At 45.2% G+C, this 21,622-nt stretch overlaps 1 protein-coding gene across 1 annotated transcript in view; it reads left to right on the top strand.

The window, feature by feature from the left end:
- Positions 1–21,622, top strand: part of LOC311108827 (fibronectin type III domain-containing protein 4-like) — a gene marked incomplete at both ends in the record, with an annotated part of 105,125 nt that overhangs the window by 19,487 nt on the left and 64,016 nt on the right. Inside the window, 2 exons of the mRNA XM_084151588.1 lie at positions 13,354–13,469; positions 21,167–21,371. Of these exons, the coding sequence (XP_084007714.1) occupies positions 13,354–13,469; positions 21,167–21,371 (321 nt within the window). The remainder of the gene's footprint in view (positions 1–13,353; positions 13,470–21,166; positions 21,372–21,622) is intronic.

Raw genomic sequence — 21,622 nt, 5'->3', positions numbered from 1 at the left:
TCAGCACGCCTTGACAGTCTGAGTGTTGGAGTGTGCCCCTGGCTATCTGTAAATTATGTCTGAGTGTTGGAGTGTGCCCCTGGCTATCTGTAAATGATGTCTGAGTGTTGGAGTGTGCCCCTGGCTATCTGTAAATGATGTATGAGTGTTGGAGTGTGCCCCTGGCTATCTGTAAATGATGTCTGAGTGTTGGAGTGTGCCCCTGGCTATCTGTAAATGATGTCTGAGTGTTGGAGTGTGACCCTGGCTATCTGTAAATGATGTCTGAGTGTTGGAGTGTGCCCCTGGCTATCTGTCAATGATGTCTGAGTGTTGGAGTGTGCCCCTGGCTATCTGTAAATGATGTCTGAGTGTTGGAGTGTGCCCCTGGCTATCTGTAAATGATGTCTGAGTGTTGGAGTGTGCCCCTGGCTATCTGTAAATGATGTCTGAGTGTTGGAGTGTGACCCTGGCTATCTGTAAATGATGTCTGAGTGTTGGAGTGTGCCCCTGGCTATCTGTAAATGATGTCTGAGTGTTGGAGTGTGCCCCTGGCTATCTGTAAATGATGTCTGAGTGTTGGAGTGTGCCCCTAGCTATCTGTAAATGATGTCTGAGTGTTGGAGTGTGCCCCTGGCTATCTGTAAATGATGTCTGAGTGTTGGAGTGTGCCCCTGGCTATCTGTAAATTATGTCTGAGTGTTGGAGTGTGCCCCTGGCTATCTGTAAATGATGTCTGAGTGTTGGAGTGTGACCCTGGCTATCTGTAAATGATGTCTGAGTGTTGGAGTGTGCCCCTGGCTATCTGTAAATTATGTCTGAGTGTTGGAGTGTGCCCCTGGCTATCTGTAAATGATGTCTGAGTGTTGGAGTTTGCCCCTGGCTATCTGTAAATGATGTCTGAGTGTTGGAGTGTGACCCTGGCTATCTGTAAATGATGTCTGAGTGTTGGAGTGTGCCCCTGGCTATCTGTAAATGATGTCTGAGTGTTGGAGTGTGCCCCTGGCTATCTGTAAATTATGTCTGAGTGTTGGAGTGTGCCCCTGGCTATCTTTAAATGATGTCTGAGTGTTGGAGTGTGCCCCTGGCTATCTGTAAATTATGTCTGAGTGTTGGAGTGTTCCCCTGGCTATCTGTAAATGATGTCTGAGTGTTGGAGTGTGCCCCTGGCTATCTGTAAATGATGTCTGAGTTTTGGAGTGTGCCCCTGGCTATCTGTAAATGATGTCTGAGTGTTGGAGTGTGCCCCTGGCTATCTGTAAATGATGTCTGAGTGTTGGAGTGTGCCCCTGGCTATCTGTAAATGATGTCTGAGTGTTGGAGTGTGCCCCTGGCTATCTTTAAATGATGTCTGAGTGTTGGAGTGTGCCCCTGGCTATCTGTAAATGATGTCTGAGTGTCGGAGTGTTCCCCTGGCTATCTGTAAATGATGTCTGAGTGTTGGAGTGTGCCCCTGGCTATCTGTAAATGATGTCTGAGTGTTGGAGTGTGCCCCTGGCTATCTGTAAATGATGTCTGAGTGTTGGAGTGTGCCCCTGGCTATCTGTAAATGATGTCTGAGTGTTGGAGTGTGCCCCTGGCTATCTGTAAATGATGTCTGAGTGTTGGAGTGTGCCCCTGGCTATCTGTAAATGATGTCTGAGTGTTGGAGTGTGCCCCTGGCTATCTGTAAATGATGTCTGAGTGTTGGAGTGTGCCCCTGGCTATCTGTAAATGATGTCTGAGTGTTGGAGTGTGCCCCTGGCTATCTGTAAATGATGTCTGAGTGTTGGAGTGTGCCCCTGGCTATCTGTAAATGATGTCTGAGTGTTGGAGTGTGCCCCTGGCTATCTGTAAATGATGTCTGAGTGTTTGAGTGTGCCCCTGGCTATCTGTAAATGATGTCTGAGTGTTGGAGTGTGCCCCTGGCTATCTGTAAATGATGTCTGAGTGTTGGAGTGTGCCCCTGGCTATCTGTAAAAAATGTCTGTGTGTTGGAGTGTGCCCCTGGCTATCTGTAAATGATGTCTGAGTGTTGGAGTGTGCCCCTGGCTATCTGTCAATAAAAAAATAAAAAATAAAATATGTTTGCCCTCTGGTTTGCTTAATATAAGGAATTTGAAATGGTTTATACTTTTACTTTTACTGTTGATACTATATTTATAACCAAATACTTTGACTTTTACTCAAGTAGTATTTTACTGGGTGACTTTCACTTTTACTTGAGTCATTTTCTATTAAGGTATCATACTCAAGTATGACAATTGAGTACTTTTTCCACCACGGTATTTATATTGCATAAAGCTATTCAACTTTTTTTTTTACGATGTACGATAAACGTATATGTTGTCTAGACCTGTTTAATATTTTCTCCGTACATGAGAACACGTTAGATTTGGTCATACATGAGAACACGTTAGATTTAGTCATTAATGAGAACACGTTAGATTAAGTCATATATGAGAACACGTTAGATTTGATCATACATGAGAACACATTAGATTAAGTCATATATGAGAACACATTAGATTTGGTCATATATGAGAACACGTTAGATTTGATCATACATGAGAACACGTTAGATTTGGTCATACATGAGAACACGTTAGATTTGGTCATATATGAGAACACGTTAGATTTGATCATACATGAGAACACGTTAGATTAAGTCATATATGAGAACACGTTAGATTTGATCATACATGAGAACACATTAGATTAAGTCATATATGAGAACACGTTAGATTTGGTCATATATGAGAACACGTTAGATTTGATCATACATGAGAACACGTTAGATTTGGTCATACATGAGAACACGTTAGATTTGGTCATACATGAGAACACGTTAGATTTGGTCATTCATGAGAACACGTTAGATTTGGTCATTCATGAGAACACATTAGATTAAGTCATATATGAGAACACGTTAGATTTGATCATACATGAGAACACGTTAGATTTGATCATACATGAGAACACATTAGATTAAGTCATATATGAGAACACGTTAGATTTGATCATTCATGAGAACACATTAGATTAAGTCATATATGAGAACACGTTAGATTTGATCATACATGAGAACACGTTAGATTTGATCATACATGAGAACACATTAGATTAAGTCATATATGAGAACACGTTAGATTTGATCATACATGAGAACACATTAGATTAAGTCATATATGAGAACACGTTAGATTTGATCATTCATGAGAACACGTTAGATTTGATCATACATGAGAACACATTAGATTAAGTCATATATGAGAACACGTTAGATTTGATCATTCATGAGAACACATTAGATTAAGTCATATATGAGAACACGTTAGATTTGATCATACATGAGAACACGTTAGATTTGATCATACATGAGAACACATTAGATTAAGTCATATATGAGAACACGTTAGATTTGATCATTCATGAGAACACATTAGATTAAGTCATATATGAGAACACGTTAGATTTGATCATACATGAGAACACATTAGATTAAGTCATATATGAGAACACGTTAGATTTGATCATTCATGAGAACACATTAGATTAAGTCATATATGAGAACACGTTAGATTTGATCATACATGAGAACACATTAGATTAAGTCATATATGAGAACACATTAGATTAAGTCATATATGAGAACACGTTAGATTTGATCATACATGAGAACACATTAGATTTAGTCATTAATGAGAACACATTAGATTAAGTCATATATGAGAACACGTTAGATTTGATCATACATGAGAACACATTAGATTAAGTCATATATGAGAACACATTAGATTAAGTCATATATGAGAACACGTTAGATTTGATCATACATGAGAACACATTAGATTTAGTCATTAATGAGAACACATTAGATTAAGTCATATATGAGAACACGTTAGATTTGATCATACATGAGAACACATTAGATTAAGTCATATATGAGAACACATTAGATTAAGTCATATATGAGAACACGTTAGATTTGATCATTCATGAGAACACGTTAGATTTGATCATACATGAGAACACATTAGATTAAGTCATATATGAGAACACGTTAGATTTGATCATTCATGAGAACACATTAGATTAAGTCATATATGAGAACACGTTAGATTTGATCATACATGAGAACACGTTAGATTTGATCATACATGAGAACACATTAGATTAAGTCATATATGAGAACACGTTAGATTTGATCATTCATGAGAACACATTAGATTAAGTCATATATGAGAACACGTTAGATTTGATCATACATGAGAACACATTAGATTAAGTCATATATGAGAACACGTTAGATTTGATCATTCATGAGAACACATTAGATTAAGTCATATATGAGAACACGTTAGATTTGATCATACATGAGAACACATTAGATTAAGTCATATATGAGAACACGTTAGATTTGATCATACATGAGAACACATTAGATTTAGTCATTAATGAGAACACATTAGATTAAGTCATATATGAGAACACGTTAGATTTGATCATACATGAGAACACATTAGATTAAGTCATATATGAGAACACATTAGATTAAGTCATATATGAGAACACGTTAGATTTGATCATACATGAGAACACATTAGATTTGGTCATATATGAGAAATGTAACGTTAATAAGTATCCTAGTCAAGGATGCGATGATCATGCAATGTTGGTACTCTGCACTTGAGACAGACCAAGTGAAGGGGAACAGAAGTAAACCTTGAATTGGAATTGGTCCCCTGTAGCTCAGCTGGTAGAGCACGGCGCTTGTAACGCCAGGGTCGTGGGTTCGATCCCCGGGACCACCCATACACAAAAATGTATCCACGCATGACTGTAAGTCGCTTTGGATAAAAGCGTCTGCTAAGTGGCATATTATTATAATTTGGAGGTTTAAAAGCGTCCCTCTGGTGGCCAAGTTGACCTATTCTAAGAAATGCCATTGGTTTGTGGAGAAAAAGGTTAAGATCTTTGATAGGCTGAGGCAGATGTTTTTTTTGCATTGGGCTAAATATGTAAGCAGTGTTATTATCCAGACGAAGCAACAGCTGGCAAAGCTTTGCCTGTGGTGTTGTTGGGTGATACAACACCAGGGATATTCCGTGATTAAGATGAAGCTCTATTTGGCTCTGCTGAACACCTTATTATTATCATTTAACCTTTATTTAACCTTTATTTAACTAGGCAAGTCAGTTAAGAACAAATTCTTATATACAATGACGGCCTACACCGGCCAAACCCGGACGACGCTGGGCCAAATGTTGCCCCGCCCTATGGGACTCCCAATCACGGGCGGTTGTGATACAGCCTGGAATCGAACCAGGGGGTCTGTAGTGACGCCTCAAGCACTGAGATGCAGTGCCTTAGACCGCTGCGCCACTCGGGAGCCCAGATATATAACGTATCTACAGAATAAAACATAGGTACAGATGGACCAGCCAACTGACTTCTTCCTCGACAGTCAGGGAAAGATAGACAGGTTTAGACAGGGATAGACAGGGATAAACAGGGATAGACAACAGGGATAGACAACAGGGATAGACAGGGATCGACAGGGATAGACAACAGGGATAGACAGGGATAGACAACAGGGATAGACAGGGATAGACAACAGGGATAGACAGGGATAGACAGGGATAGACAGGGATAGACAGGGATAAACAACAGGGATAGACAACAGGGGTAGACAGGGATAGACAACAGGGATAGACAACAGGGGTAGACAGGGATAGACAGGGATAAACAGGGATAGACAGGGATAGACAGGGATAGACAGGGATAGACAGGGATAGACGGGGATAGACAGGGATAGACAGGGATAGACAGGGATAGACAACAGGGGTAGACAGGGATAGACAGGGATAGACAGGGATAGACAGGGATAGACAGGGATAGACAGGGATAGACAGGGATAGACAGGGATAGACAGGGATAGACGGGGATAGACAGGGATAGACAGGGATAGACAGGGATAGACAGGGATAGACAACAGGGATAGACAGGGATAGACAACAGGGGTAGACAGGGATAGACAGGGATAGACAGGGATAGACAGGGATAGACAGGGATAGACAGGGATAGACAGGGATAGACGGGGATAGACAGGGATAGACAGGGATAGACAGGGATAGACAGGGATAGACAACAGGGATAGACAGGGATAGACAGGGATAGACAACAGGGGTAGACAGGGATAGACAACAGGGATAGACAACAGGGATAGACAGGGATAGACAGGGATAAACAGGGATAGACAACAGGGATAGACAGGGATAGACAGGGATAGACAGGGATAGACAGGGATAGACAGGGATAGACAGGGATAGACAGGGGATGCTGCCGCATCTGGTGCGAAATATATAAAATAAACCCTAGCATGATATTTCCTAAGATCTGACAGTGATTCACCGGCGCCAAGAGATCTGCAGAACGTGGGCGTGTTGCGGTGCAGAGGCAGTAGGCAGGGCTGAGGTCGAGACTGTAGCGGATTATTATAAAAACACAACACAGATCAGCATGTTTCTCCCCTCAAAAAACCTTCAGAGGTGATTGATAATGAAAAATGATGGAGAGGTATCTACCTATATGTTGGAGAGGTAGCTAGATATACCTCCACTATATGATGGAGAGGTAGCTAGATATACTCCACTATATGATGGAGAGGTAGCTAGATATACTCCACTATATGATGGAGAGGTAGCTAGATATACTCCACTATATGATGGAGAGGTAGCTAGATATACTCCACCACATGATGGAGAGGTAGCTAGATATACTCCACTATATGATGGAGAGGTAGCTAGATATACTCCACTATATGATGGAGAGGTAGCTAGATATACTCCACTATATGATGGAGAGGTAGCTAGATATACTCCACTATATGATGGAGAGGTAGCTAGATATACTCCACTATATGATGGAGAGGTAGCTAGATATACTCCACTATATGATGGAGAGGTAGCTAGATATACTCCACCACATGATGGAGAGGTAGCTAGATATTCTCCACTATATGATGGAGAGGTAGCTAGATATACTCCACTACATGATGGAGAGGTAGCTAGATATACTCCACCACATGATGGAGAGGTAGCTAGATATTCTCCACTATATGATGGAGAGGTAGCTAGATATACTCCACTATATGATGGAGAGGTAGCTAGATATACTCCACTAGCCAAATTGATTTAGTGCATACTATAATTTAGTGCATACTATAATTTAGTGCATACTATAATTGTTCTACAGTACCTTGATAAACCCAGCCCAAACTCCGTACCCACAGTACTTTGTATCTGCCTGTTTGAAGCAGCGTAAACAATGTACTAATTTACCCCAAGTAGGGAAAGGATGGCGGGGTTGGAAAGTAATAAAGGGGAATATATATATATAAAAAACATGGGGGATTGGAAGTGATGCAGACAATTACATTGATGGAAGCCGCAATCTATCTGCAATATTAAGCTGATCAACCCCCCCCCCCAAAAAAAAAAAAATATATATTTTTTTTAAACAATAAAAAAAAAAAAAAAAAATGTACTCCTGATAGTTCCTTTATGACAACGTTTGAGAGACCGTCCATCACGCTGAACTTTACGACAACGTTTGAGAGACCATCCATCACGCTGAACTTTACGACAACGTTTGAGAGAACCCCAATTTACCCCCCCAAAAATGACTGTGTTTTCGTCGAAGAAGAAGAAGAAGATCATGAATTCATCACTGCTGAAGTGAAAGGCATCCTCTCTTGTTGAATGCCGCTTTTTAGTTAGCTTTGCGACAGTATCAAATAGAAATGTTGGATTGTTCTTATTCTCCTCAATTAGGTTGGAGAAATAGGATGATCGAGCAGCAGTGAGGGCTCTTCGATATTGCACAATACTTTCTTTCCAAGCTAGTAGGAAGACTTCCATTTTGGTGGAGCGCCATTTCTGTTCCAATTTTCTGGAGGCTTTCTTCAGGGCTCAGGTATTTTCTGTATACCAGGGAGCTATTTATACCAATGTTGTTTGTTTTTAGGGGTGCGACTGCATCTAGGGTATTATGCAAGGTTAAATGTAGATCCTCAGTTAGGTCGTTAACTGATGTTTATACTCCGACGTCCTTGAGTAGGTGGAGGGAGTCTGGAAGGGCCTCTAGGAATCTTTGGGTTGTCCGAGAATTTATAGCATGGCTTTTGATGGTCCTTGGTTGAGGTCTGAGCAGATTTTTTGTTGCGATTGCAAACGTAATAAGATGGTGGTCGGATAGTCCAAGGTTATGTGGAAAACATTTAGATCCACAATATTTATTCCACGGGACAAAACTAGATCCAGGGTATGACTGTGGCAATGAGTAGGTACGGAGACATGTTGGACAAAACCCACTGAGTCGATGATGACTCCGAAAGCCTTTTGGAGTGGGTCTGTGGACTTTTCCATGTGAATATTAAAATCACCAATCACTTTTTATAGCCACTGTTTACAGGCCTCCTGGGCCGTATACAGAGTTCCTCACTGAGTTCCCTGAATTCCTATCAGACCTTATAGTCATGGCAGATAATATAGCACTTTGTGACATCTGCTGATTTAAAAAGGGCTTTATAAATAAAATTGGATTGAAATTGATTGATTGTCATGCTGAAAGAGGAAAGGGCCTTCCCCAAACTGTTGCCACAAAGTTGGAAGCACAGAATCATCTGGAATGTCATTGTAACCTTAAGATTTCCCTTCACTGGAACCAGTGGAGACTGGTGGGAGGAGCTATAGGAGGACAGGCTCATTGTAATGGCTAGAATGTAATTAATGGAACGGTATCAAACACATCAAAGATATGGAAACCACATGTTTGACTCCGTTCCATTTATTCCATTCCAGCCATTACAATGAGCCCTGTTCTCCTATAGATCCTCCCACCAGCCTCCACTGACTGGAACTAAGGGGCCTAGCCCGAACCATGAAAAACAGCCCCAGACCTCCGACAATGGGTATTGCGCATGGTGATCTTAGGCTTGTGTGCGGCTGCTCGAACATGGAAAACCATTTGATGAAGCTCCCAACGAACAGTTCTTGTGCTGACGTTGCTTCCAGAGGCAGTTTGGAACTCGGTAGTGAGTGTTGCAGCCGAGGACAGACGATTTTTCAGCACTCGGCGGTCCCGTTCTGTGAGTTTGTGTGGCCTACTGCTTCGCAGTTGAGCCGTTGTAGCTCCTAGATGTTTCCACTTCACAATAACAGCACTTACAGTTGACCTTATTTCCCTAATTAAAATGCAAATCAATTTATAACATTTTTTACATGCATTTTTCTGGATTTTTTTGTTGTTATTCTGTCTCTCACTGTTCAAATAAACCTACCATTAAAATTATAGACAGATCATTTCTTTGTCAGTGGGCAAACGTACAAAATCAGCAGGGGATCAAATACTTTTTTCCCCTCACTGTATATTTTTAAGTAGCAACAGCTTATCTAACAAACGTTTTTATTTTACAAATTGTTTAATCGACAATATTAACAATTTCTGTTCTGAGTCTGTTTAGAGTTAAAGCCACTAATACATTTAGCATTTAATTAACAATGAGCTTAAAGTTCAATTTATTTAAAACCTTTCTTGACTTACTCAAAATGTTCAAGCTGATACAATTCAAATCTGGACCCCTACAGGGTCACAGGGACTATCGTTTTGAGTAACGACTTCAAACTCACTTCAAGTAGCTGTTCTCTGATTTGGTAGTGGAATGGAATTTCCACAAAAGTTTTGAGTAATGACAGTTGGGGTCAAATTCCATTCAGCAAATTAATATTCCGATTGACTGAATTGAAATGGAATTCACCCCGACACCGGTTCCTACAAAACAAGTAGAAGTCTGTGATCTTGTTCCTGCTTAGTATTCACTAACTCATACACAGGTAGCTTAGTGGTTAAGAGCGTTGTGCCAGTAACCGAAAAGTCGCTGGTTCTAATCCCTGAGCCGACTAGGTGAAAAAAATCTGTCGATGTCGCCCTTGAGCAAGGCACTTAACCCTAATTGCTCCTGTATGTCGCTCTGGATAAGAGCGTCTGCTAAAATGACTAAAAATGTAAATGTTAGTTAATGTACAGTAATGTAATGACAAGACTAGCGTACAGCAGTGGACCATTAATGGTAGGGCACAACTCTAAACATCTGGGCCCACTGGCAGACTGCTCTATGTTAGAACATAATACAGTAGCAGCATACTCTGATGTCTGATGCCGGCCAACCATACATGAGTACTGAGTTGATTAAGTGAAAAGGGCTGCTGACATGCTGTTATGTATTCTATTTGAACAGACTAGGCAATTTGTTACAGCACATAATGTGGTCCTCTGTAACTCATTGTGGTCCTCTGTAACTCAGTGTGGTCCTCTGTAACTCATTGTGGTCCTCTTTAACTCAGTGTGGTCCTCTGTAACTCAGTATGGTCCTCTGTAACTCATTGTGGTCCTCTGTAACTCAGTGTGGTCCTCTTTAACTCAGTGTGGTCCTCTGTAACTCAGTGTGGTCCTCTGTAACTCAGTGATAGCTGGATAGCTGGACCCCTGGACTGCTGACCTCTTACTGTGTCTGTCATTGGTTGGAATTGATTTTCATTCTGATACTATGCTCACCTTGGTGGCAGAACAGAACAGAACAGGGAGGCCAGTATCGATTGTCCCTGGAGATAAGAAAGGGAGAGAGAGAGAGAGAGAGAGAGAGAGAGAGAGAGAGAGAGAGAGAGAGGGAGGGAGAGGGAGGGAGGGAGGGAGGGAGGGAGGGGGAGGAGAGAGAGGGCAGGAGGGAAGGAGGGAGGGGATTGTGCTGTGTGGGACATATGCTGTGTTGTTGATTTACAAAGAAACATCTTCAGCGAGAGAGTAAAGGGGAGAGAAGCTGTTCCATGTACAAAACATCAAAGTGAATGGGTGTGTCACTGTAGTTTGATGAACCATGGTCATGTGACCTTTACTTAGACCTGTAGACTAGGGAGCTTAGCGGCTAACATAGTCAGGAGACCTGGGGTTCGCACCCCCTGGCACCTATACAAACGGTCAGTCACACCCCCAGGTACCTATACAAACGGTCAGTCACACCGCCTGGTACCTATACAAATGATCAGTCACACCCCCTGGCACCTATACAAACGGTCAGTCACACCCCCTGGCACCTATACAAACGGTCAGTCACACCCCCTGGTACCTATACAAATGGTCAGTCACACCCCCTGGTACCTATACAAACGGTCAGTCACACAGCCTGGTACCTATACAAATGGTCAGTCACACCGCCTGGTACCTATACAAACGGTCAGTCACACCGCCTGGTACCTATACAAATGGTCAGTCACACCCCCTGGTACCTATACAAACGGTCAGTCACACCCCCTGGTACCTATACAAACGGTCAGTCACACCCCCTGGTACCTATACAAACGGTCAGTCACACCGCCTGGCACCTATACAAACGGTCAGTCACACCCCCTGGTACCTATACAAACGGTCAGTCACACCCCCTGGTACCTATACAAACGGTCAGTCACACCCCCTGGCACCTATACAAACGGTCAGTCACACCCCCTGGTACCTATACAAATGGTCAGTCACACCCCCTGGTACCTATACAAACGGTCAGTCACACAGCCTGGTACCTATACAAATGGTCAGTCACACCGCCTGGTACCTATACAAACGGTCAGTCACACCGCCTGGTACCTATACAAATGGTCAGTCACACCCCCTGGTACCTATACAAACGGTCAGTCACACCCCCTGGTACCTATACAAACGGTCAGTCACACCCCCTGGTACCTATACAAACGGTCAGTCACACCGCCTGGCACCTATACAAACGGTCAGTCACACCCCCTGGTACCTATACAAACGGTCAGTCACACCCCCTGGTACCTATACAAACGGTCAGTCACACCGCCTGGCACCTATACAAACGGTCAGTCACACCCCCTGGTACCTATACAAACGGTCAGTCACACCCCCTGGCACCTATACAAACGGTCAGTCACACCCCCTGGCACCTATACAAACGGTCAGTCACACCCCCTGGTACCTATACAAATGGTCAGTCACACCCCCTGGTACCTATACAAATGATCAGTCACACCCCCTGGTACCTATACAAATGGTCAGTCACACCGCCTGGTACATATACAAACGGTCAGTCACACCCCCTGGTACCTATACAAATGGTCAGTCACACCCCCTGGTACCTATACAAACGGTCAGTCACACCGCCTGGTACCTATACAAATGGTCAGTCACACCGCCTGGTACCTATACAAATGGTCAGTCACACCGCCTGGTACCTATACAAACGGTCAGTCACACCGCCTGGTACCTATACAAATGATCAGTCACACCCCCTGGCACCTATACAAACGGTCAGTCACACCCCCTGGCACCTATACAAACGGTCAGTCACACCCCCTGGTACCTATACAAATGGTCAGTCACACCCCCTGGTACCTATACAAACGGTCAGTCACACAGCCTGGTACCTATACAAATGGTCAGTCACACCGCCTGGTACCTATACAAACGGTCAGTCACACCGCCTGGTACCTATACAAATGGTCAGTCACACCCCCTGGTACCTATACAAACGGTCAGTCACACCCCCTGGTACCTATACAAACGGTCAGTCACACCCCCTGGTACCTATACAAACGGTCAGTCACACCGCCTGGCACCTATACAAACGGTCAGTCACACCCCCTGGTACCTATACAAACGGTCAGTCACACCCCCTGGCACCTATACAAACGGTCAGTCACACCCCCTGGCACCTATACAAACGGTCAGTCACACCCCCTGGTACCTATACAAATGGTCAGTCACACCCCCTGGTACCTATACAAATGATCAGTCACACCCCCTGGTACCTATACAAATGGTCAGTCACACCGCCTGGTACATATACAAACGGTCAGTCACACCCCCTGGTACCTATACAAATGGTCAGTCACACCCCCTGGTACCTATACAAACGGTCAGTCACACCGCCTGGTACCTATACAAATGGTCAGTCACACCGCCTGGTACCTATACAAATGGTCAGTCACACCGCCTGGTACCTATACAAATGGTCAGTCACACCCCCTGGTACATATACAAACGGTCAGTCACACCCCCTGGTACCTATACAAATGGTCAGTCACACCGCCTGGTACATATACAAACGGTCAGTCACACCGCCTGGCACCTTAGATACAAACAAAACATTATCTTTACTTTAATAGTTTCGTTATACTGTATACGCACCCCTTATATGTTCTTGTTCCTCCGACTGCCTTGAATACCACCTTGAAACTAGCTAAAACTAAATGAAAAATCTCATTTACTTTTAGAGATGTAATGTACTTTCCCCTTAATATGTTCTTGTTCCTCTCTTCTCAGATCGCCCCCCTGCTCCCGTCAACGTATCTGTGACGCACCTGAGGGCCGACTCAGCCACCGTCTACTGGGAGGTACCTGAGGGTGACATCATCATCGGCTTCTCCATCTCACAGCAGGTGGCTACTATGTTGTTATCTAGCCTGATCATTACCACAATTATGGTCTTGTTGATAAAATAGACAAACGTAGTGGGTGTATGAGATCTTGGTGTAGGGTGAGTTTTCTAAGTGAATTCCACTGTAAAGGTGTTTATTTAGTAAATTGTCATTGTTGTAGAGGTTCCGTTTGCTGAGTGAATACTGATGTGCAAAATATCTGATGTGTTAGGGTGAATACTGACGTATGTACTGTGCATTCGGAAAGTATTCAGACCCCTTGACTTTTTCCACATTTTGTTACGTTACAGCCTTATTCTAAAATAGATTACATTGTTTCCCCCCCCCTCATCAATCTACACACAATAGCCCATAATGACAAAGCAAAAACAGGTGTTTAGAAATATTAGCGTTTTTTTTTTTTTTTTTGGGGGGGGGGACCTTATGTAGACAGGTGTGTGCCTTTCCAAATCATGTCCAGACAATTTAATTTACCACAGGTGGACTCCGATCAAGTTGTAGAAACATCTCATGGATGATCAATGGAAACAGGATGCACCTGAGCTAAATTTCGAGTCTCATAGCAAAGGGTCTGAATACTTATGTAAATAAGGTATTTCAGTTTTTTATGTTTTTTTAATTAGCAAACATTTCTAAAAACCTGTTTTCACTTTGTCATTATGGGGTATTGCGTGTAGATTGATGAGGACAATGTTCGGCAGTGAGTGTTGCAACCGAGGACAGACGATTTCTACACGCTTCAGCACTCGGCGGTCCCGTTCAGTGAGCTTGTGTGGCCTACCACTTCGCGGCTGAGCCATTGTTGCTCCTAGACGTCTCCACTTCACAATAACAGCGCTTACGTGTAGATTGATGAGGATTTTTATTTATTAAATCGATTTTAGAATAAAGCTGTAACTTAACCAAATGTGGAAAAAGTCAAGGGGTCTGAGTACATTCCGAATGCGCTGTAGACCTTAAAATGTCCACTATTTGGTTTTCTCAACAATACCGAAGGCTTGTTTCACATGCTAATATAAATGACTGTGAAGGAAAGTTTGACTCTGGCCCCCCAAGCTAAGAATGTAAATAAAGCTCAACATGCTTGATTTGTCAGAATAGATATACGGTCCCAGGGTCAATATCCACAGCCACCAGAGAGCCATTTTCAGGTGGGATAGCTTTGAGAATGCTTAGAACAGTGGAACTACCTATGCATACTGATCTTTAAACACTGTGCATACTGTAGGCCTCGTGCCTGTTTAGGTTTAACAGACTTCCAATTAATTATGTAGAGTGTGATCTCTGAGTTTGGAACATTGGATCCACGTGGTTTTGGTTACAAATGTATCTCTTCATGGGTAAAACTCATACGCTATCAGCCTCAGTTAATCCAAAGGCATTAAATTGCAATACTTTTTGTTAAAGCGTGGAACCAGACAAGGCTGTCCTCTCTCTCGTCTTATTTGCCATTGTCGTAAGAGCCACTTCCCATCTCTGTTAAAATAGTGAAACTATCCAAGCATGCTGATGTTGAAGAAAGGGATATATATACAGCCTCATGCCTGTTTAGGCTTTATAGACTCCCAATTAATTTTGTAGCGTGTGAGCTCTTCTATTCCTCCAGCACTAGTGACGGTCTATGCAACATCTAAATGGTTCTGTCGATGGCTTTTCATCATAGTACGCATACCAGTAACAGTTCTGGTAATGAGTGGTGTATGTGGCCCTCAGGAGTTAGACAGGGAGAGCAGGGAGGACTGTGGGGAGTTAGACAGGGAGAGCAGGGAGGACTGTGGGGAGTTAGACAGGGAGAGCAGGGAGGACTGTGGGGAGTTAGACAGGGAGAGCAGGGAGGACTGTCGGGAGTTAGACAGGGAGAGCAGGGAGGACTGTGGGGAATTAGACAGGGAGAGCAGGGAGGACTGTCGGGAGTTAGACAGGGAGAGCAGGGAGGACTGTGGGGAGTTAGACAGGGAGAGCAGGGAGGACTGTGGGGAATTAGACAGGGAGAGCAGGGAGGACTCTGGGGAATTAGACAGGGAGAGCAGGGAGGACTGTCGGGAGTTAGACAGGGAGAGCAGGGAGGACTGTGGGGAGTTAGACAGGGAGAGCAGGGAGGACTGTCGGGAGTTAGACAGGGAGAGCAGGGAGGACTGTGGGGAGTTAGACAGGGAGAGCAGGGAGGACTGTGGGGAGTTAGACAGGGAGAGCAGGGAGGACTGTGGGGAGTTAGACAGGGAGAGCAGGGGGGACTGTGGGGAGTTAGACAGGGAGAGCAGGGAGGACTGTGGGGAATTAGACAGGGAGAGCAGGGAGGACTGTCGGGAGTTAGACAGGGAGAGCAGGGAGGACTGTCGGGAGTTAGACAGGGAGAGCAGGGAGGACTGTGGGGAATTAGATAGGGAGAGCAGGGAGGACTGTGGGGAGTTAGACAGGGAGAGCAGGGAGGACTGTGGGGAGTTAGATAGGGAGAGCAGGGAGGACTGTGGGGAGTTAGATAGGGAGAGCAGGGAGGACTGTGGGGAGTTAGACAGGGAGAGCAGGGAGGACTGTGGGGAGTTAGACAGGGAGAGCAGGGAGGACTGTGGGGAGTTAGACAGGGAGAGCAGGGAGGACTGTGGGGAGTTAGACAGGGAGAGCAGGGAGGACTGTGGGGAGTTAGACAGGGAGAGCAGGGAGGACTGTGGGGAGTTAGACAGGGAGAGCAGGGAGGACTGTGGGGAATTAGACAGGGAGAGCAGGGAGGACTGTGGGGAGTTAGACAGGGAGAGCAGGGAGGACTGTGGGGAGTTAGACAGGGAGAGCAGGGAGGACTGTGGGGAGTTAGACAGGGAGAGCAGGGAGGACTGTGGGGAGTTAGACAGGGAGAGCAGGGAGGACTGTGGGGAGTTAGATAGGGAGAGCAGAGGGGACTGTGGGGAGTTAGACAGGGAGAGCAGGGGGGACTGTGGGGAGTTAGACAGGGAGAGCAGGGAGGACTGTGGGGAGTTAGACAGGGAGAGCAGGGAGGACTGTGGGGAGTTAGACAGGGAGAGCAGGGAGGACTGTGGGGAGTTAGACAGGGAGAGCAGGGAGGACTGTCGGGAGTTAGACAGGGAGAGCAGGGAGGACTGTGGGGAGTTAGACAGGGAGAGCAGGGAGGACTGTGGGGAGTTAGACAGGGAGAGCAGAGGGGACTGTGGGGAGTTAGACAGGGAGAGCAGGGAGGACTGTGGGGAGTTAGACAGGGAGAGCAGGGAGGACTGTGGGGAATTAGACAGGGAGAGCAGGGAGGACTGTGGGGAGTTAGACAGGGAGAGCAGGGAGGACTGTGGGGAGTTAGATAGGGAGAACAGAGGGGACTGTGGGGAGTTAGACAGGGAGAGCAGAGGGGACTGTGGGGAGTTAGACAGGGAGAGCAGGGGGGACTGTGGGTAGTTAGACAGGGAGAGCAGGGAGGACTGTGGGGAGTTAGACAGGGAGAGCAGGGAGGACTGTGGGTAGTTAGACAGGGAGAGCAGGGAGGACTGTGGGGAGTTAGACAGGGAGAGCAGAGGGGACTGTGGGGAGTTAGACAGGGAGAGCAGGGAGGACTGTGGGGAGTTAGACAGGGAGAGCAGGGGGGACTGTGGGTAGTTAGACAGGGAGAGCAGAGGGGACTGTGGGGAGTTAGATAGGGAGGACTGTGGGCAGTTAGATATGGAGAATAGGGAGGACTGTGGGGAGTTCAACTGAGAGAACATAGAGGACTGTGGGGAGTTAGATAAAGATGACTGTGGGTAGATAGATAGGTAGAACATGGAGGACTGTGAGGGGTTAGATAGGGAGAACTGTGGGGAGATAGATAGGGAGGACTGTGGGAAGTTAGATATTGAGAACAGGGAGGACTGTGGGGAGTTAGATAGGGAGGACTGTGGGCAGTTAGATATGGAGAACAAGGAGGACTGTGGGGAGTTAGACATGGAGAACAGGGATGACTGTGGGGAGATAGATAGGTAGAACAGGGAGGACTGTGGGGAGATAGATAGGGAGGACTGTGGAGACTTAGACAGGGAGAACAGGGAGGACCGGGAGAGTTAGATAGAGAGATCTGTGGCAAGTTAGATAGGGAGTACTGTGGGGAGTTAGAAAGAGAGGACTGTGGGGAGTTACATAGAGAGGACTGGGTGAACTGTGAGGGGTTAGATAAGGAGGACTATGGGGAGTTAGATAGGGACAACAGGGAGGACTGTGGGGAGATAGATAGAGAGAACCTTGGGGAGTTAGGAATTGAAGACTGTGGGGAGTAAGATAGGGAGAACATGGAGGATTGTGGGGAGTTAGATAGGGAGGACTAAGGGGAGTTAGATAGGGAGGACTGTGGGGAGTTAGATAGGGAGGACTAAGGGGAGTTAGATAGGGAGGACTGGGAGGACTGTGAGGGGTTAGATAGGGAGGACTAAGGGGAGTTAGATAGGGAGGACTGTGGGGAGTTAGATAGGGAGGACTAAGGGGAGTTAGATAGGGAGGACTGGGAGGACTGTGAGGGGTTAGATAGGGAGGACTAAGGGGAGTTAGATAGGGAGGACGGTGGGCAGTTAGATTGGGAGAACTGGGAGGACTGTGGGGAGTTAGATAGGGAGGACTGTGGGGAGTTAGATGGGGAGGACGGTGGGCAGTTAGATTGGGAGAACTGGGAGGACTGTGAGGGGTTAGATAGGGAGGACTAAGGGGAGTTAGATAGGGAGGACTGTGGGAGTTAGATGGGGAGGACGGTGGGCAGTTAGATTGGGAGAACTGGGAGGACTGTGGGGAGTTAGATAGGGAGGACTGTGGGGAGTTAGATGGGGAGGACGGTGGGCAGTTAGATTGGGAGAACTGGGAGGACTGTGAGGGGTTAGATAGGGAGGACTGTGGGGAGTTAGATAGGGAGAACAGGGAGGACTGTGGGGAGTTAGATAGGGAGAACAGGGAGGACTGTGGGGAGTTAGATAGAGAGAACTTTGAGGAGTTCGAAATTGAATACTGTGGGGAGTAAGATAAGGAGGACTGTAGGGAGTTAAATAGGGAGAACTGGGAGGACTGTGCAGCGTTAGAGAGGGAGAACAGGGAGGACTGTGGGAGTTAGACAGGGAGAACAAGGAGGACTGCAGGGAGTAACATAGTGAGGATCGTGGGGAGTTAGACTGGGCGGCGCGCAATTGGCCCAGCGTCGTCCAGGGTAGGGGAGGGAATGGCCGGCAGGGATGTAGCTCAGTTGGTAGAGCATGGCGTTTGCAACGCCAGGGTTGTGGGTTCGATTCCCACAGGGGGTATGAAAAATAATAATGTATGCACTAACTGTAAGTCGCTCTGGATAAGAGCGTCTGCTAAATGACTAAAATGTAAATGTAAATGTAGAACAGGGAGGACTGTGGGGACTTATATAGAGAGGACTGTGGGGAGTTAGAAAGGGAGAACAGGTAGGGCTGTGGGGAGTTAAATTGGGAGAACAGGGAGGAATGTGGGGAGTTATATAGAGAGGACTGTGGGGAGATAGAAAGGGAGAACAGGGGGGACTGTGGGGAGATAGACAGTGAGGACTGTGAGGAGATAGACAGAGAGAACAAGGAGGACTGAGAAGTTAGACAGTGAGGACTGTGGGGAGTTATATAGAGAGGACTGTGGGGAGATAGAAAGGGAGAACAGGGGGGACTGTGGGGAGATAGACAGTGAGGACTGTGAGGAGATAGACAGAGAGAACAAGGAGGACTGAGAAGTTAGACAGGGAGGACTGTGGGGAGTTGGACAGAGAGAACACGGAGGACTGTGGGTAGTTAGATATGGAGGACTGTTGGGTTAGACAGGTAGGACTGTGGGGTGTTAGATAGAGAGGTCTGAGGGGATTTAGATAGGGAGGACTGTGGGAGGTTATATAGGGAGAACAGGGAGGACTGTAGGGAGTTAGACAGGGAGAACAGGGAGGACTGTAGGGAGTTAGACTGGGAGAACAGGGAGGACTGTGGGGAGTTAGATAGGGAGAAAAGGGAGGACGGTGGGGAGTTAGACAGGAAGTACTGTGAGGAGTTAAACAGACAGAACAAGGAGGACTGTGGGGAGTTAGACAGGGAGGACTGTGGGGAGTTGGACAGAGAGAACATGGAGGACTGTGGGTAGTTACAGTTGAAGTCGGAAGTTTACATACACTTAGGTTGGAGTCATTAAAACTAATCTTTCAACCACTCCACACATTTCTTGTTAACAAACTATAGTTTTGGCAAGTCGGTTAGGACATTAACGTAATTTTATCAACAATTGTTTACAGACAGATTATTTCACTTATAATTCACTGTATCACAATTCAAAAGAAATCAGCCAAGACCTCAGAAAAAAATTGTAGACCTCCACAATTCTGGTTCATTCTTGGGAGCAATTTCCAAACGCCTGAAGGTACCACGTTCATCTGTACAAACAATAGTACGCAAGTATAAACACCATGGGACCACGCAGCCGCCATACCGCTCAGGAAGGAGACGCGTTCTGTCTCCTAGAGATGAACGTACTTTGGTGAAAAAAGTGCAAATCAATCCCAGAACAACAGCAAAGGACCTTGTGAAGATGCTGGAGGAAACAAGTACAAAAGTATCTATATCCACAGTAAAACGAGTCCTATATCGACATAACCTGAAAGGCCGCTCAGTAAGGAGGAAGCCACTGCTCCAAAACCCCCATAAAAAAGCCAGACTACGGTTTACAACTGCACATGGGGACAAAGACTATGCTTTTTGGAGAAATGTCCTCTGGTCTGATGAAACAAAAATAGAACTGTTTGGCCATGATGACCATCGTTATGTTTGGAGGAAAAAGGGGGGACTTGCAAGCCGAAGAACACCATCCCAACCGTGAAGCACGGGGGTGACAGCATCATGCTCTGGGGGTGCTTTGCTGCAGGAGGGACTGGTGCACTTCACAAAATAGATGGCATCATGAGGAAGGAAAATTGTGGATACATTGAAGCAACATCTCAAGACATCAGTCAGGAAGTTAAAGCTTGGTCGCAAATGGGTCTTCCAAATGAACAATGACCCCAAGCATACTTCCAAAGTTGTGGCAAAATGGCTTAAGGACAACAAAGTCAAGGTATTGGAGTGGCCATCACAAAGCCCTGACCTCAATCCTATAGAAAATGTTTGGGCAGAACTGAAAAAGCGTGTGCGAGCAAGGAGGCCTACAAACCTGACTCAGTTACACCAGCTCTGTCAGGAGGAATGGGCCAAAATTCACCCAACTTATTGTGGGAAGCTTGTGGAAGGCTACCCGAAATGTTTGACCCAAGTTAAACAATTTAAAGGCAATGCTACCAAATACTAATTGAGTGTATGTAAACTTATGACCCACTGGGAATGTGATGAAAGAAATCAAAGCTGAAATAAATAATTTTCTCTACTATTATTCTGACATTTCACATTCTTAAAATAAAGTGGTGATCCTAACTGACCTAAGAAAGGGCATTTTTACTAGGATTAAATGTCAGGAATTGTGCAAAACTGAGTTTAAATGTATTTGGCTAAGGTGTATGTGAACTTCCGACTTCAACTGTAGATAGGGCACGCATACAATGACGAGACACATTTCCCAGATTAGAAATTCTGCGAGCCTACTTTGCATTCTCAAGGTCACCCCATTGAATTTTCTGAATTTTCATTCAGATAAATAACTAATTGTCTTGCCAACTCAACTGAAACCTTTAACCCCTATATCTTTGTCCTATATCTCAGAGGCTGGAGGGCCACACCCAGCGCTTCATCAGGGAGGTGAACACCACCAGCAGGGCCTGTGTTCTGTGGGATCTGGACGAGGAGACAGACTACATTATCCAGGTCCAGTCCATTGGTCTGTATGGAGAGAGTCGGGCCAGCAAGAGGATTCACTTCAGAACCCTCAAGAAGTCTGACCGCTTCCCCTCCAACAGCTCCAACCAAGGTAACCCTGATCCCAACTAACTAAGGTACAGTCACACTAACCCTATCCCTGAAGCCTTGCACTTCAGTTGCATCACACTGAAGCTTTAAATGGGATATTAGATTGGCACTTTCAATTCAAATATCGAGGTTTTAATGAGGTGCTTAATTAAAAGGCAATCATACACAGTGGGGAAAAGATTTGACCAAATACTTATTTTCCACCATAATTTGCAAATAAATTCATTTTTGTCTGTCATAGTTGACGTGTAC

This window comes from Coregonus lavaretus (assembly GCF_964263955.1).
Source record: "Coregonus lavaretus genome assembly, chromosome: 33".
In the NCBI taxonomy this organism is placed as follows: Eukaryota; Metazoa; Chordata; class Actinopteri; order Salmoniformes; family Salmonidae; genus Coregonus; species Coregonus lavaretus.
The sequence above is the reverse complement of the archived record's forward strand: the minus strand, read 5'-3'. Positions and strand labels throughout refer to the sequence as shown.